This window comes from Scyliorhinus canicula, chromosome 16 (genome assembly GCF_902713615.1).
Source record: "Scyliorhinus canicula chromosome 16, sScyCan1.1, whole genome shotgun sequence".
NCBI classification, from domain to species: domain Eukaryota; kingdom Metazoa; phylum Chordata; class Chondrichthyes; order Carcharhiniformes; family Scyliorhinidae; genus Scyliorhinus; species Scyliorhinus canicula.
The window spans coordinates 25,325,719-25,342,729 of NC_052161.1; the positions used below are offsets into that span (position 1 = coordinate 25,325,719).

Here is a 17,011-nt window from a genome sequence, read left to right on the forward strand (position 1 = left end):
TAACAGTTTGTACTTTGGAATCTATTGGATTTCCTGCAATACTGAGGAAAATTTGTTTGATTGGGGAAGATATCTCAAAGCTGGGTTGTTGCCTGGTAGAGATTAGCACATTGTGACATCACACAAGAAACAATGTTGCCATGGTTACTCAATATAAAAATAATAGTTTTTAAGCCCAGCTGCATGTCTATGTGATACAGTTGTCACTTCAAAATTCTTCATATCTTAAAATGTTTCCAAGGTTTTTAAAAAACGATCGGAACATTTGCAGATTTAACGCAAGCACGTTGTCTCAAATGCTGTTTTGTGGAAGAGACCATTGTTAAATGTGTTTTTCTGTCTTGCCCTCATTTCAGACCAATTGGCCAGATGTTGCTGGAACAGTGCATCTAACTGAATCTTCCCTTTGCAGCCACCAATTATTTTTACTCACTCATGTACTAAAGATGTGAGCTAATGGTGTGTGCCATGAGGGAAACCGGGCATATCGGAGCTGATGAGGGCAACTAATGGGCTATTCCTTTAAACAATGAAATTTGAGCACTTGAAATTAAATATAGGAAGGTCTGGGGTGGGTTGGGGGTGGGGGGATGAATTAAAGAGAATGACTTAATGTCAAACCAGGCACAGAAGCAGAAACAAAGGATGGGAAGAAACATCGGGAGGCATTCTCCCAAAAATTGACGAAGAGCAGGATTCTCCTCCTGCTGGACGGTAGAATCATTCCTGGTTTGGGTTGGCACTAGGAGCAGTGCCCAGGAACATTTCACTCTCCTTTGCTATGCAAATTTATGCATGGCGGGGATCTTGTGCGATTCTGTTCAGGGAACCCCCATAACAGAGAACTCTCCCATAACAGCGAACACTCATATCAGAGAGACCCCCATATCAGAAAATTCCCACAACAAGGAACCCCATATCAAAGAACGCCCCCCCCCCCCCCCCACTTATAGCAGAGACTGAACCCCCCATCAGTCACCCCTTCCTGGAAGCTGAAGAGCAGTCCAGGCAGAAACAGCAGTCCAGGCAGAAACACACCTGTGCCTTACAGCTGCTGCCTCAGACAGATGTCTAGAAAACAGCTACTGTAACTTAATAGAAAACCAAAAACACATCACAAGGCTTTAAACCCCCAGACCTTTTGATCTACAAGGCTGCTATTCACATCAAAGAGAAGTAGCTTTTAATAGATTCCAGACATCAGGGGCGGCATTCTCCTCTACCCGGCGAGGCGGGGGGTCCCGGCGTAGGGGAGTGGCGCCACCCACTCCAGCCTCGGGCCTCCCCAAAGGTGCGGAATTCTCCGCACCTTTGGGGGCTAGGGCCGCGCCGGAGTGGTTGGCACCACACCGACTGGCGCCAAAACCAGCACCAGCAGCCTTTCAGGCCCGCCTCCCAGCGCCGGGGCTGGCCGAAAGGCCTTCGCCGGTTCGCGCATGCGCTGGTGGTGACATCAGCGGCACTGCCGCTGACGTCACCACCGGCGCATGCACGCTGGGGGATTCTCTTCTGCCTCTGCCATGGTGGAGGCCGTGGCGGCGGCAGAAGAGAAAGTGTGCCCCCACGGCACTGGCCCACCCGCCGATCGGTAGGCCCCGATCGCGGGCCTTGCCACCGTGGGGGCACCCCTCGGGGTCCGATCGCCCCGCGACCCCCCCAGGTGGGATCCTGTGGGCTCCGCAAAATTGCCCGGGGGCCGGCGTGGAGACGTGTACCCATGCACATGCACAAACCCGCGCTGGCCATAGCGCACATGCGTGTACTCACGCCGACCGTTGCGCGCATGCACGAACATGCGCCTGCCGTGCCGGGTGGAGCAGCGGAGACCACTCCGGCGCCAACCTAACCCCCTAGGAAAGGGTGAATACCTGACCCAGGACCCAGGGGGCCCGCTCGTGCCACCGATCCCGCCGCCACCAGAGGTTGTTCAAACCTCGGCGGCGGGAGAGCCTCCCACCAGCGGCGGGACATCGGCCCGCGCCGGGTGAGAGAATCACCAGAGGGGGGCGCCCCGACGCTGGCTCGCCGATTCTCGGTGCCAATTCTCGGGCACCCGTGGGATCGCCGCCGCGCTGGTCAGGGGCCATTGAAAGCGTCCGTCCATTCCCGCCGATTGTCTGGGCCTCGACGGGCCGAGTGCCTGCTGAGTCCCGCCTGCATGGGTCACATATGGTCCCACACGGCGAGACCTGGAAGTTCTGTCTGCGGGGGCCGTCCTGGTGGGGGTGAGCAGGGATCTGACCCTCGGGGGGTCTCCACAGTGGCCTGGCCTGCAATTGGGGCCTACTGATCGGCGTGCGTCCTGGTTCTGTGGGGCCTATGTTCCTCCACGCAAGGCTCCTGTGGGTTCCGCAAAATTGCCCGGGGGCCGGCGTGGAGACGTGTACCCATGCACATGCACAAACCCGCGCTGGCCATAGCGCACATGCGTGTACTCACGGCGACCGTCGCGCGCATGCACGAACATGCGCCTGCCGTGCCGGGTGGAGCAGCGGAGACCACTCCGGCGCCAACCTAAACCCCTAGGAAAGGGTGAATACCTGACAATCGAGGACCGTTGACGCCGGAGTAGTTCTTGTAGCTTTTCACGCCGGCGTCAGAACTTGGCCGCGGAGTTGGAGAATACTAGCCCAGATATCTGGATTGATTATTTTAATTGCCCTTCATGCATGAATGGATCTCAAGTACCCTGCTGTGAAACTAACCATAATGTCTATAAGCACCTACCAATAATTGACAGCTCATCGCCATATTAAAAGCAGTTAAGTGCTTTCTGCTGAGAAAAAGAGGGGGTTTGTCCAAATGGGGTGTTCCCTGTAGTGGGGTTCTCCATTATGGGGGAGTACCATGTTATGCGGGCTTCTCTGATCTGGGTTTGTTTTTGGTTATGGGGGTCTCTGAAATGTGCGGTTCATTGTTATGGTGGGGGTTTCTGTTGGGAGGGTCTGATGGGGTGTCTGATGGGGGGTTCTGGTCGGGGGTTCTGGTGGGGTGGTTATGGTGGGATGCTGTGGGTGTGAGGTGGAAAGAATTTGCATTGTGGAGGGAGGAAGGCCCTCCAATGGACTTGGGAGACACCAACCTTAAATACTTACCCCCTTGGCCGACTGGATCAATGCCACACTGGGAAATAGTTGTACCAACCCATGCCCAGCCTAAAGGGTCGGAAGATCACAGAGGTTTGGAGAAACAAGTGCCCTTCCCATAAATAGGATGCAAATTTTGACCTGATGGCATCCTTCCGCTAGGGCGGGGCACAAACCTCGTGCCATCGCCAGCAAGCAACCGGAGCATCAGAAACGGGCACCAATCCCGTATTTTTCCCCGAAACTGGGTTCACTGCTATCGACGGCTGGGAATCCAGCCCCCTCTGTGCATTTAACTCATAAGTAATGAACAGCCTCATTAGCCTTGTCAAATTGACAGCAAATTCTGGTCCTTGTTTCTGTATCAATACAGCTGAACTATTGATACTGTGCAGCATGGATGGAGAGTTACATTGTATCAGAAACGATACTGTCCCATTCCTGTCCTTGGTTCCAAAATGAGACCTTCATGAATATTGTATTTATGTGCCAGTATGTTACTGTCTCAGCTATGCTCTGGTATACAGGTGGATTATTTAAAAGAATAAGGTAGGTTCAGCTTTTCCACTTCATCTTCAAAATCAGAAAGTGAATTAAATGAAATTCGATTCTCATTCTGAAAATTCTGTTTGATTTATGCTATCTCTTGGAAATTAACTTTTGGAAAGATCTCTTCTGGAGCCGCAATAAAGAGATTCTGGGTAGTTAACAGCGAGAAGCTTGACTGAATAGGCATGGAGTGCATTAGCTTGACCTGGAGGAGTCAGGTGGGCCGAAGCCCACCCGGCCAGCTGAACGATTCCCCGTCTGTGTGGTTGACGAAAACTCACACGTGTCCCACGTCATCGGGAAGTCGGCCCATCGGGATGGATCATCGGGGGAGGGCCTTCAGGTGACGTCCTGAGGCCGTCCCAACGGTGCTTTGGAGGGGCGGAACATCCGAAAACAGACTCTGCTCCCGATTTCGCCGTCAATAAGGGATTCTTCGCCCAATCGCCGAATGCGATTTCGGCATCGGCAAGCGGAGGATCCCGCCCGATCTTTCCTGCCACTTTCTCCAAAGGTGTGCAGGCCAAACTGGGAGATTTCCCAACTCCCGCAGCCTGGTCTGCGATGATAATAACCCAGCCTAAAATGTTCCCATGCTGGAGCCCAGCTTCCCTTACTTCCTCAAATGACCACATTTATAAATAAGCCAGAAGTGCAAAAGTAGTGTGCAGTATAGACATTGTGTGAACTCAGTTCATTTTGTCGCTCCTTGTAGTCATCAGGAGTGTCTTGGCAGCTACAAAAATGGAAGAGCAAAGCAGCTTTTGTAAACATATTGGCTCCCTGGTTCCTCTTTCAATATTTATTTTCAATTGACAAAAATGTCAACCTAAAAACTAAATAGCAGCTGCTCGGAGTCTACATTTCAAGGACATGACATCGATGATTCTGCGGAATATAATTACTTCCACAATTGGGTTGAAGCCACCAATGTATTAAGAGCAACACCTGCAATGTGCAGAGTCAATAGAGCTCCGACAGTGCTGGAAAATGTGAACAAACAAGCTTCAAGTCTCCCTTGTCCTCAGTCATGTGACTGGAGAGTCCTGAAGTAGTTTATCCAGATTGTCAATGGGAGAGCAGCAGTGTTCACGCACAGCAAAGGCAAGTGGGGCAAAGGTGGGAAATCTGTGCTTGAATCGGTGAAATGTTAACTGCTGGGCAGCCAGAGCGCATTGGTGGCAGAGTCTCATTAGAGGCTGTATGCAATAGGCATGTAAAGTAAAACAAAAGCCTGTCGATGGCAGTCTGTATCTACGAGAAACAGCAATGTGTCTTTATGAGGTGCTCAATCAAACCCTTCTAATGCATCTGTCTAGACTCAGAGCTGTCAAGGGAACGTGGGATCCTATCGCTTGGTGGACAGGATCCTGGATGCTTTATCTTGTATGTGTGTTATGATATGGCTGATTGAAGGAGAGGCTGACTGAAGGTTTCAAATGTTTCCTTTCAAGTGTATTTTTGCTTCCTTGTCTCATTGCAGTGAAGAGATTAAATGAATATTTTTTTTGTGCGCACTGAATGGAAATTCTTTTTTGGCGCTGATTGCAGACTCAAAAGTGGCCTGCTCCAAATGCAGTGAGGATAAAAAGCTGGGGGAAGATTTCTCACAGCTCTGAGCACACGATACATTGTAGGGAGTGAGGACAAGCACAGCCACGCCTGCTGCCAGCGAACTTTGCATTGATGGGAGCTAACGCCTTTCCTGACCTAACACTGTTATTACATTTTCTAAGTTTAAACCCACAAGTGATGCAATCAGCTGAACTGTTTCCAGAGCAACAACCTGCGAGCTGGTTCAGGCAATCTTAACGTTTACAGAAAGTATTATTAAGCATTCATCAGCGAGGACATTTAATAGTATGTTTGGAGTTGTTTAATAATGATGGCATCATTACGGCTACAAAAGGCCCAGCCCCTTTCAGAATGAACATTGCCTGACTTTAGTCAAAGTTTTTCTCACAGCCAGAAGGTAAAATCTCAGATAAGGAGAATGGTTTTGCTGACTACCACTGGATTGTAGCGTGATGTGATCACTCATTCCTGACAGACCACAACTGAGATTTACTGCTCTGAAATTTGAAATGAAATGAAATGAAATGAAAATCCCTTATTGTCACGAGTAGGCTTCAAATGAAGTTACTGTGAAAAGCCCCTCGTCGCCACATTCCGGCGCCTGTTCAGGGAGGCTGTTACGGGAATGGAACCGTGTTGCTGGCCTACTTGGTCTGCTTTCAAAGCCAGCGATTTAGCCCTGTGCTAAACAGCCCCTAAAATCGCTTATTGTCACGAGTAGGCTTCAATGAAGTTACTGTGAAAAGCCCCTAGTTGCCACATTCCGGCGCCTGTTTGGGGAGGCTGGTACAGGAATCGAACCGTGCTGCTGGCCTGCCTTGGTCTGCTTTCAAAGCCAGCGATTTAGCCCAGTGTGCTAAACAGCCACTATTTTGTGGTGTCTTTGAATTATAGCACCTTCTGCTACAAGTCCACTGCCTGATGGGAACTGAACTTTCAACACACGAGTGATGTGCTGAGGGAGACGGATAGCCTAAATCTGGTTTGCATGTTTTAGTGGCCAAAATGATGTTTGTGAAAGCATGATACATTAGTGATTTAAAGGAGAAAAGTTGGAAGGAGGCTCAAGTGAACACTGGCATGGATTGCTTAGGCTGAATGGCTAGTTTCTGTGAAGCATATCCTCTGTAACACCATATAGCATGTAACAATCTTTTGACTTAGTGTCTTGAATATACTCATCGACTGAGCATCCACTGACCCCTAGATTAGAGAATTCCAAAGATTCACAACCCGTTGAGTGAAGAAATGCCTCCTCATTTCCATCATAAATATCTTCATGAGGATACTCCCTATTCTGAGGCTGTTTCCTCGAGTCCCAGGCTCTCCAGCCAGCGGAAACCTCATCCCAGCATGCACCCTGTCAAGGCCCTTCATTTTATACACCTCAATGAGATTACCTCTTATTCTCCAAAACATTCTGGAATAGAGGCCTAGTCTACTCAATCTCACCTCAAAGGAAAATCCCCTCACAATCAGCATAGTGAACCGTTGTTGCTTTCCCTCTAAAGTAAATATAATCTTCCTCTGGTAAGAAGACCAAAACTATACACAGCATTCCAGGTGTGGTCTCATCAAATCCCTATATAATTGAAGTAAGGCGTCTTTACTCTTGTACTCATATCCCTTAGTAATAAAGAGTCACATATCATTTGCTTTTCTCATTGCTTGCTGTACCTATGTGTGGTTTATGTGTAAGGATACCCAGATCACTCTGAGTACCAACATTTCCCAATCTCCCATCATTTAAGAAATGTTCTGCTTTTCTATTTTCCAAGCCAATGTGATAACTTCACACTGACTTTCCATCTATCACACTATTGTCCACTCACTTAACCTCTCTAAATCCTTTTGTAGCTTCTTTGCACCCATCTCACAGCTTAATTTCCCAGCTAACTTTCCATTATCAGCAAACCCGATTACATTCCATTCCACTCTCTCACTTATCATTCATTGATGTAGATTGTAAATAGCTGAGACCCAAACACCCATCCTTGCGATACCACGCCAGCTACAGCCTGGCAACCTGAAAATGATCTGATTATTTCTACATTCCATTTTCTATCCAAATCCCTGTCCATAATCCATGCTAATATATATACCACGAACCCTCAGTCTGAGTAATAACCTTGTGTGGTACCTTACTGAATGCTTTTTAAAAATGCAAACACACTACATTCACTGCTTCCCCTCCTGCTAGTTACACCCTCAAAAAACCCAAACTGATTTCTCAAACACCATTTCCCTTTCATAAATCCATGTTGACTCTGTGCAATCATATGATGAGTTTCTAGAACATTAGAACAGAGAATGTACAGTGCAGAAGGAGGCCATTCGCCCCATCGAGTCTGTGTGCTCTTACCTCCTATCTCCAGTCCAGTATAGTAGATTCAAACTGCACTCCATATTAATGGATATTGGGCAGACTGCTGCCCTGTGGAAGAAAGAACACACGTGCATTCCGAGAGCACCACTCAACCTTTTAACATTCTGGAACATTTTATTAGTACTAGTGAAATATCATCACTTCTGTAAAGTAGGGAAACACGGAAATAATTTTTTCTAACTCTATTATGCCATTATCTGAGATTGAGCGGATGTTGATAGGCCAGTTGAGTCTTGCTATCATGCTTTTTACACAGTTGAACCTCGCAGTGTCTTGTAACACACACTCCCATGTAATCTTATCTGTAGCTTGCAATCAGATGTCTTCTCTGTCCATTCTGAATGCCTCACCTGCTTTACAGAGGAATGATGAAAATTGTGCCAAAAGAAGGAAACTATGGTTAGGCTGATCAAAAACTCAGCCGATGATGTAGATTTTAAGGGAGGTATTCTAGGAGGAGGAAGGTGAGATGTTATTTATAGGGCACAGACAAGCCAAAAGCAGCGGTGGGAAGGATGTAAATGGCCATGGTCAGAGGAATAGAGTTTTGGGGGGTGTTACAGAGCTGGAAAGGTTTACAGAGATGGCAGTGGGGGAAAGAAGGATTTGAGGGGAGAGTTGGATGAGCACAGCAGGAGATTAGTTAGGGATTTACATTCTAAGGGCATAGTATCTGATGTCTGACATGTCAAATGTTACTATTCCATTGTTTTCAGTTGTAGTGCCCTATCCACATTTGCAATTATGTGACAGTGAGATGTGGGAAAGACTGATGAAAGGAAATCAACTCTTGCATCTATATTATTACCAACAGTGGGTGCATTAGGCAGGACAAACTATTGGACAGGGAAAAGCCACCTCTACACAATATTGTGCTGAACAACAGCTCAGGACTGCAAATACATTTATGGTTCAAGGAGTGGCGAGAAGGATTGCAAGCAGTAATTCTGCCACAATTATTATGGTGAATATATTCCTGTTGTTTCCAAAACGATTTCAGTTGCTGTTGCAATGCTGCTAATGACCCCTGCCTGCAATGTAATTGTGGGTGGAGTGAGCAGATAGCAGCTGCTCAATACAGCTACCTCCCCTCCCTGAAGACTCTCTCCGTTTTGCAGACACTAATCTGCCTGTAGCACATGACATGACATTGTTTTACTGCCACATCTCTTCATCCAGTTTATCTGTCTGGGGTTTGCTTTGGCTCAATGCCACATCTCTTACCTCAGTGTATTTGACAGAGCTTCGCGGCAGCACGGTAGCATTGTGGATAGCACAATCGCTTCACAGCTCCAGGGTTCCAGGTTCTATTCCGGCTTGGGTCACTGTCTGTGCGGAGTCTGCACATTCTCCCCGTGTGTGCGTGGGTTTCCTCCGGGTGCTCCGGTTTCCTCCCACAGTCCAAAGATGTGCAGGTTAGGTGGATTGGCCATGATAAATTGCCCTTAGTGTCCAAAATTGCCCTTAGTGTTGGGTGGGGTTGCTGGGTTATGGGGATAGGGTGGAGGTGTTAACCATGGGTAGGGTGCTCTTTCCAGGAGCCGGTGCAGACTCGATGGGCCGAATGGCCTCCTTCTGCACTGTAAATTCTATATAATTCTATGTAAAATAGGCTATCCTCTTCATTTTCTTTTTTTCTAATAAATTTAGAGTACCCAATTTTTTTTCCAATTAAGGGGCAATTTAGCGCAGCCAATCCACCTAACCAGCGCATCTTTGGGTTTTGGGGGTGAAACCCACATAAACACGGGGACAATGTGCAAACTTCACATGGACTGTGACCCAGGGCCGGGATTTGATGCCAGGTCCTCAGCGCCGTAGGTAGCAATGCTAACCACTGTGCTGCCCCCTCTCCTTTTCCTTTTCGATTATCCCCTCTCTCTTCAGCTGAAGGCACTGTACGAAATTCTCCGCCTCGTGAAGCCACAAACATGAACGGCGATCGGGCGGAAATTCAGGTGTCCGTTGAAAATCGGGGTCCGTACCCGGCGCCGATTCGGGCGTCATAATCCAATCCCTCGCTGGTGCCGATAACGAGATTTGCGCCCTGCCCCGGCGGAGCCATGCAATACCGGCATTTGCACGCATTTAAATGTGATTATCGCATTTGACCCAATGTGCTCTGGGGATTCGCGATGCTCTGCCTTTTCCAGGCGGAAGTCATGCAGGCACAATTCACTGCAGGTAATCCGGGACTAGGCACCATGGCTGCTTCGTGGGAGAGAGAAGGTAACCAATGTTTGAAAAACTGTTAAAAATTGTGGAGTGAATGCCAGGGTCAGGGGGAGTAACAGGGAGCAGCTTGGCAGCAGGCCCGTGGATTCGGGGAGTCCCCCTCAAGATCGGGGTGGCTGAGCTCAGGCTGCCATTGCTACAGTATTTATTTTAAATGCAGCCATTTGGTACAAGTTACAGGCTGCTCACTCTTCTGACTGTTCACTGTGTCCTGTAAATGTTCGTAGAGCCTCTGGGCATTTGAGAGCCCACCCAGGCCACCCCTCTGGAAACCCTCGGACCCCAGTCCTCCTATCCACGGGATGGGAGTGGCCAAGCTCACTCAGTGTCACAGCAGCGACTGACACTCCTCAGTGCTCTCAGCAGAAGCTCAGCCCCACTGCAGGGGAAGCAGGGGAATAGCAGAGCTCACCGCATGTGCGGCCACCGACCCGGCAATTCTCCGTCTGTATCTGCAGGGAACGCCGAGGGTTTTACATGGTGCAGCAGCTAGCCCCCCACCGGGAGGGGGTGGCGCAGACTTTTCCATCATAAGACTAGATACATGCTCCAGACATAGCTTCAAAATCGGAGAATCCAGACCTTAGTCTCCCAAACAGAGAATTTTGTCATCTGATTCTATGCCCCAACAAAGGGCGCAGTATTTATATTTGAGACTGGACAGTGCACATTATCAAAGAGCATTATAGCCAAATTCAGCCCTGTTCTTACCTGGCAAGCATACTTGAGTAGATGCCAACAGACACCATTAGATGGTGATCAAGAGCGAGAAGTCTGTTTAGCATTTGCTCTCTCGCCCTATACCCTGAATCCAATTGCATTATCTCAACTATTGCCGCATTTGATTTTGGGTAACTAGACGCAGATCAATGGTTAAACCACGGGTCTGTCTGGTATTCATAACTTGGTACCACGAAGAGCAAAACCCTGCAGATGCTGGAATTCTGAATAAACATGAGAAATGCCAGAAATTCTCATCAGCTCTGCCACATCTGTAGGGAGAGAGGAACATTTAACAGGTTGGATTTTCCCAAGCACTGAGGAAACCTGAGGTCGGGTCCTAATTGGGGATCCCAGCATCTGCCGGCAGCAAGGCAGCTCAGCAAACTTCCAGGTAGCAGCTTCCTCATTGTCCACTTGTGGGGTCGTTGTCCTATTAAGGATGGTGTGTGCGCTCCCTAACAGAGGGCCGGCTGCTCCTGGAGTCTCAGCAGCCTTAGCAGTTGAGGTTGGCACTGCTGAGGCAGGTCAACGTGGCGATGTCTTGGGAGGCATAAATTAATTTTAAAACATTCTGAGGGGACTAAGTCAACAGGCACTTCAGAGAAGAGGCGAAACACTTTGGGTGGGTCGTTTGGAGACACGGGTGTGACCTTCCGAGTCTGCAAACCCCTCTTTGGGTCTTGGAGTTCAGGCTCGGATGGCCTTCCAGACATCCACATGGAGGCCACCTTCATTGAGGTGGTGCTCTCTACATGGTAAAATGCCCACAAGGCTTTAAAATCTCCCCTAATCGGGACTTTAACAATGCTAATTGGCTGCCCATCTCTGGGAAGCTGACAGCTGATCCATTTCCCAGCCAACCCCTGGAAAGTTATCCCATAGCAGGAATACAACAAGATGCTTCCTATGCTTCTCCCACCCAATTTTCCCAGACACCAATTTCAAATCATGTCGTCACAGAGCTGGGAAATTTCAGCCCAACATTTCGGGAGGATAATCCATCATCAAAACCATATTTACATCCTGGACTTGTCAATTTTTTGAATAATTAACTCATCAAGCTCCTAATAAGCTCTACATTGATCATGTTGCTGATGAAAATTGTTTTCTTCTAACCCAAATCATCTGGCATTCCTTGTATTGCTCATCAGAACAGCTCTGAAGCATCAAGGAGGCGTTTAGTTTGGTGCTGTGACTGATTGAAACTTGGCTTTTGCTTGAAATTTATTAATCATGCCAGGATTTCTAAGACAACTAACCCCGTCACGTTGATAATTAATTCATGAGCATGTTGTCACTCATGGTTACATGAAGCTGAAACCAGGAAGAGTTCCAAGAGATTGTAGCTGCGAGTACCTTGTCAGCTTGAATTCTGCAAATTGGCAGAAAGCCCAGGGTGTTACAAGACGGGTTGCAGTGTGAGTTCAATCACACACTGGTTTTAAGATGATCTGGGAGACGCAAACTCATTCATCCCTGAATTGCTGCATGACTCCGAATGAGAGATTGCATGGTTTGCCGTCCCGAAGTATGGATCCTTGCTTTGCCCATTGTGATTTCATGGCTTGTCTGATACGTTTCTCATACATGATTGTTAACAACCATCTTTTGGACCTAGGCGGGAGACAAACATTATCATCCGAGTTGTGCACGATGCAGCAAATGCAACCAGATGTTCACAGAAGGGGAAGAAATGTACCTGCAAGGTAGGACGATGCTCCTTTCAAAATGTTGAAGTGAAGAATATTTATACTCTTCAAGATCGAGATTTGTGATGCTGGGACTTTAAGTTTTTGCCTACCTGGTTCACCCATCATCAGTGTCGAGCACTTTCCAGTCTGATATATCTTGGCCAGCTGCAGGCTTGAGGCTCAGTGTGCGACATCCTCGAGACTATACCACAACCTTAGTAAAGTACACCTCTCTGCTCCAATGTCACTTCTGTTTTGCTTCATGCCCCAGCCACCCCATAAGTGAGATTGACGATCTGTGCAGCTTCCCTTACCAGCCTCCCCGAACAGGTGCCGGAATGTGGCGACTAGGGGCTTTTCACAGTAACTTCATTTGAAGCCTACTTGTGACAATAAGCGATTTTCATTTCATTGCTTTCTGGGATGAACTGACTGAGAACAGGGTTAATACCGCCAATGGTATTTCATGGAAATTAGTCGATTTCTGTTCCATTAAACAGGGTGGGTCAGCAAACTAAGATACTTAGGAAAAAAACATGCACATAGAAAAACAACAGGATTTAATGTCCTCAACTTTGTATTGCTATTTGCTCATATCAAATTTTCAAATGGAGTAGAACTCCTTTTAGAAAAGTACAATTACTTTATTTTAATTTTTCCAATTAAGGTGGCCAATGCACCTACCTTTCCCATCTTTGGGTTGTGGGGGTGAGACCCACGCGGACACGGGGAGAATGTACAAACTCCACACGGACAGTGACCCGAGGCTGGGATCGAACCCGGGTCCTCGGCGTCGTGAGGGAGCAGCGCCACATGCTGCACAGAACAGTATAATTACAACCAGCTTTAAAAGTGAAGTTGACATGATGGTTTGCTACAGGGCAGCATTTATGTATGGAGTGAGGGCAATTAGATGGTGCATTGCCTTGCGGGCTGCACTCTTTAAAAACAAAATGGTAAATTTTAAGTTGCTATGGCCCTTGGCCTACTGAGAGGAGTAAATAGAGTGGACTACTTCTTAAAAAAAGGTACAATAAAGGTAAAATAAAGTCACCATAGCCTTCGATAACCATAAGCTGCTTTCCCCTTTGAGGGGGAGAGCCGATTGATGGTGATTTAACCTGAGGATCACCACACCTCAGACAAGGGGCAAGGTTGAGAGCACGTGGCCTTCATGAATAACCTCAGCCGGTACGGGAATTGAACCTGTGCTGCTGGCTTGTATGAATATTGAAAATGTTGACAGTTTGTCGCAGCCTGCAGCACTCTCGTGTCTGCACTAAAGGATTATTACTTTCAGCCATATTCCAGGATCCGAGCCAGATGTCTTGGCTGACACTTTAGGCCAATTTTAACACTGTTTCAGTGACAGAAACTGGAAGGGCAGTCAGAGAACATGGCTGCACCAAACCTCTAAGCTTTTTCCATCAGTTCCACTCATATCCTGCAGAAGCCAACATGATCCTTCTTCAAATGTTCACATCAAACTCCGAAGATATCACCAGATGCAAACTGCCATCTTAACCATGCACCTGCACAGAGGAATCATAACTTCCTCGCGGTCAACCTGTTGGGAAGAGGAGACCGAGGAGGCCCAAACGTTGTGGTATTGCTTTTTTCTTCCCTTTTTTGGCCAGGAGAAGTGGGCAGCCTCATTTGCCCTGGCTCTTTCGCCCACCCCCACCCCCCTCCCCGCTCATCAACCTGATCATGAAGCCCTCCAAAGAGACCCTTCCAGCTACTTACCCGAGCGCAGGGGACTGTGTCTTCACTGTGAAGGACTGGGCAATTTGTCAATCTCCTCGAGCACTATCTGTACAACCGCTGCCCCAGGTTAAAACCGGGGCTTTTAGAGGCACACAAAAGGAGTGCTACATCATCAGGTGTGATGTTAAATTGAAACACTATCTGGTCCAGCTGGATTCATGTGTTGAAATTACTTGAGAAGCTGAGAGTTTTCCCTGGCGACATTCATCCCTCAACTTGCACGACCAAAAATATTTTGACTGGGTTATTCATCCGTTGAGAGGTCCCGTAATGCATCCCTGGAGAGCAGAAGATCTGTGTCCATGTTTTTCAATTGGGAAATCTTCATAAGTTCATAAGATATAGGAGCAGAATTAGGGCATTTGGCCTATCGTGTCTGCTTCACCATTCGATCAGGGCTGATCTCCTCCTGAACGTTACTCCACCGTCCTGCCCTTTTTCCATAACCTTTCAACCCATTACCAATTAAAAATCTTTCCAACCCCTCCTTAAATTTACTAACTGTCCCAGCATCAACCACACTCTGGGGCTCAGGGGCTGTTTAGCACAGGGCTAAATTGCTGGCTTTGAAGGCAGACCAAGCAGGCCAGCAGCACGGTTCGATTCCCGTAACAGCCTCCCCGAACAGGCGCCGGAATGTGGCGACTAGGGGCTTTTCACAGTAACTTCATTTGAAGCCTACTCGTGACAATAAGCGATTTTCATTTTTCATTTCAAGTGAATTCCACAGATTCACAACCCTTTGGGAAAAGTAGTTTCTCCTCAACACGTTTTAAATTTGCTACTCTTATCCTAGAATGCTCGGGTGCGCCAGAAGAGGAAACATCCACTCCATGTCTACTTTATCCATACTTTTTGATCTCCCCTCATTCTTCTAAACTCTCGAGAGTATTGGCCTAAACTGTTCAATCTCTCTTCATACGACAAACCCTTGATCTCTGGACTCAACCTAGTGAACCTCCTCTGAATTGCCTCCAATGTCACTACATCTTTCCTCAAATACGGGGACCTAAACTGTGCACCATACTCCAATTATGGTCTCACCATTGCCTTGTACATTTGCAACAACACTTCCTTACCTTTATACTCTATTTCTTTAGCTATAAATGCTATCATTCAATTTATGTTCTTTACTATCTGCTGTACCTGCATGCTAGTTTTCTGTGACTCCTGAACGAGGACCCCCACATCCCTCTGCAACGGAGCACCCTGAAGTCTTTCCCCATTTCGATAATAAGTTGCCCCCACTACCAGAGGCTCAGTGGGCACTCTTCCCCCCCCCCCCCCCCAGGGGCATTAGCCCTCCCCAACACACATAAGGGGCTCCAATGGGGCTGGCCAGAATGCTCACCCCTGGCACGGTCCCTGACACAGGTTGACACTGCCATGTTGGCACTGCCAGATTGGCACTGTGCCAAAGGTATAGGCCCCGGGGGAAGGGGATGCCCCTGACTGAGTATGTTTTTCAAAACTTGTCATGAACCTCGCCAACGTGACTTTGAATATTCAGTGAGGGTGGATCATGTGGTGGGTGGGCTGTTTGCCCTTTGTGGGCATGAACTTCATGATCACCATCGAGAGGAGTGGAAAATCGGTAAACGTGATCTGTCTGGATTTTACGACCATGTCGGCCATCTAATGGATCGCTATCGCGGGCTCAAAACCACCCATATGTCTTCTGCTGTAAGGTTCATTTTCTTTTGCGTAAGTCATTCCTCTGTTGTGTATTAACTTTTCAAACGGAGCTAAGAGTAAAATAATGTGAGACACAGTACAAATGTAGCGGAAATAATCATTCACTTTGCAAAGTTTCATGTTCATGTTCCATTCATTTCCCTCTAACAGGCTCGACAGTTTGGCATCCGGACTGTAAGAAATCTACCAGAGCTGAAGAGAAACAAAGGGTGAGTGAGCTCATAGTGTGAATGAACGATGGTCCGAGTGCTATTTATACACGTGTATTATGCTATTTCCATTAATTTAGTGAATCTGGTTCATATATTTGTGTGGACAACTGCTGTGCATCTATTTTGAACCTAACTGTCTCCTCCATTTTACAAGTGGGGGAAATTCCCTCTGCATGCTGCACGTGACATAATTTAAACCTTTTAGTTGATTAAAGAATGGGTCTATTATTTAATTAGATGGAGTGAGGAGAAAGCATTATCAGAAAAAAAGTCTCCAATGATTTGGTTTCTACTTTGAAAACGTTTGCCTTCCAGTAAAGGAACAACTTGATACAAACCATGATCAGTTCGAACTCATCAATGTGCAACAATCTCAAAAGTGTTGTGTGAGAATGATCACAATGTTTTACTTTTGATAAGCTCTCCGTGGACGTTCAGTGGCATCTTACAGCTTCATTTTTATACAATCATTTCCCAAACATGGAATTGGCTCCACCTGACGACAAAATAATATGGATCTCATGGCAGGGGTCAAAGGAGACACTGACATTACATTGATGTTGCAATGGTGTCGTGTACCATTAATATTCATAAGGCATGAATGGAGATTAGTGACCTTTTCTCCACCTTCTGAGACCCTGTTACTTACCACACTTTTGATGATAGATTTGATTTAGCATTGATACCAGTTTGAGGCCTCAAAGTGGAGCCAATGTGCGATTATCAGGTTGTGCATGAGGGCAGCTAGGGATCATTGCTTAGCCCAATAAAAGTGGCTCAAATCCATTAGACTGAACCTGGCTCAGGCCAAGAAAGGTTCTCCCACCCTCCTAACTCATTGATAAAATCTGATTCAATGCCTGCTTAAGGCCGTTCCACAGGATTGGATTAAGTAATTAAATCAGAATTTCTCCAGTGTTAGAATCAGAATCAGAACAGTACAGCACAGAACAGGCCCTTCGGCCCTCGATGTTGTGCCGAGCAATGATCACCCCACTCAAACTCACGTATCCACCCTATACCCGTAACCCAACAACTCCCCCTTAACCTTACTTTTTTTTAGGACACTACGGGCAATTTAGCATGGCCAAT

General features: G+C 47.3%; 1 protein-coding gene across 7 annotated transcripts in view; it reads left to right on the forward strand.

The window, feature by feature from the left end:
- Positions 1 to 17,011, forward strand: part of ablim1b (actin binding LIM protein 1b) — a 408,263-nt gene that overhangs the window by 303,559 nt on the left and 87,693 nt on the right. For all 7 annotated transcript variants that reach the window (XM_038773460.1, XM_038773458.1, XM_038773461.1 and 4 more), the window contains exons 7-8: positions 12,173 to 12,260; positions 15,858 to 15,916. In XM_038773460.1, the coding sequence (XP_038629388.1) occupies positions 12,173 to 12,260; positions 15,858 to 15,916 (147 nt within the window). The remainder of the gene's footprint in view (positions 1 to 12,172; positions 12,261 to 15,857; positions 15,917 to 17,011) is intronic.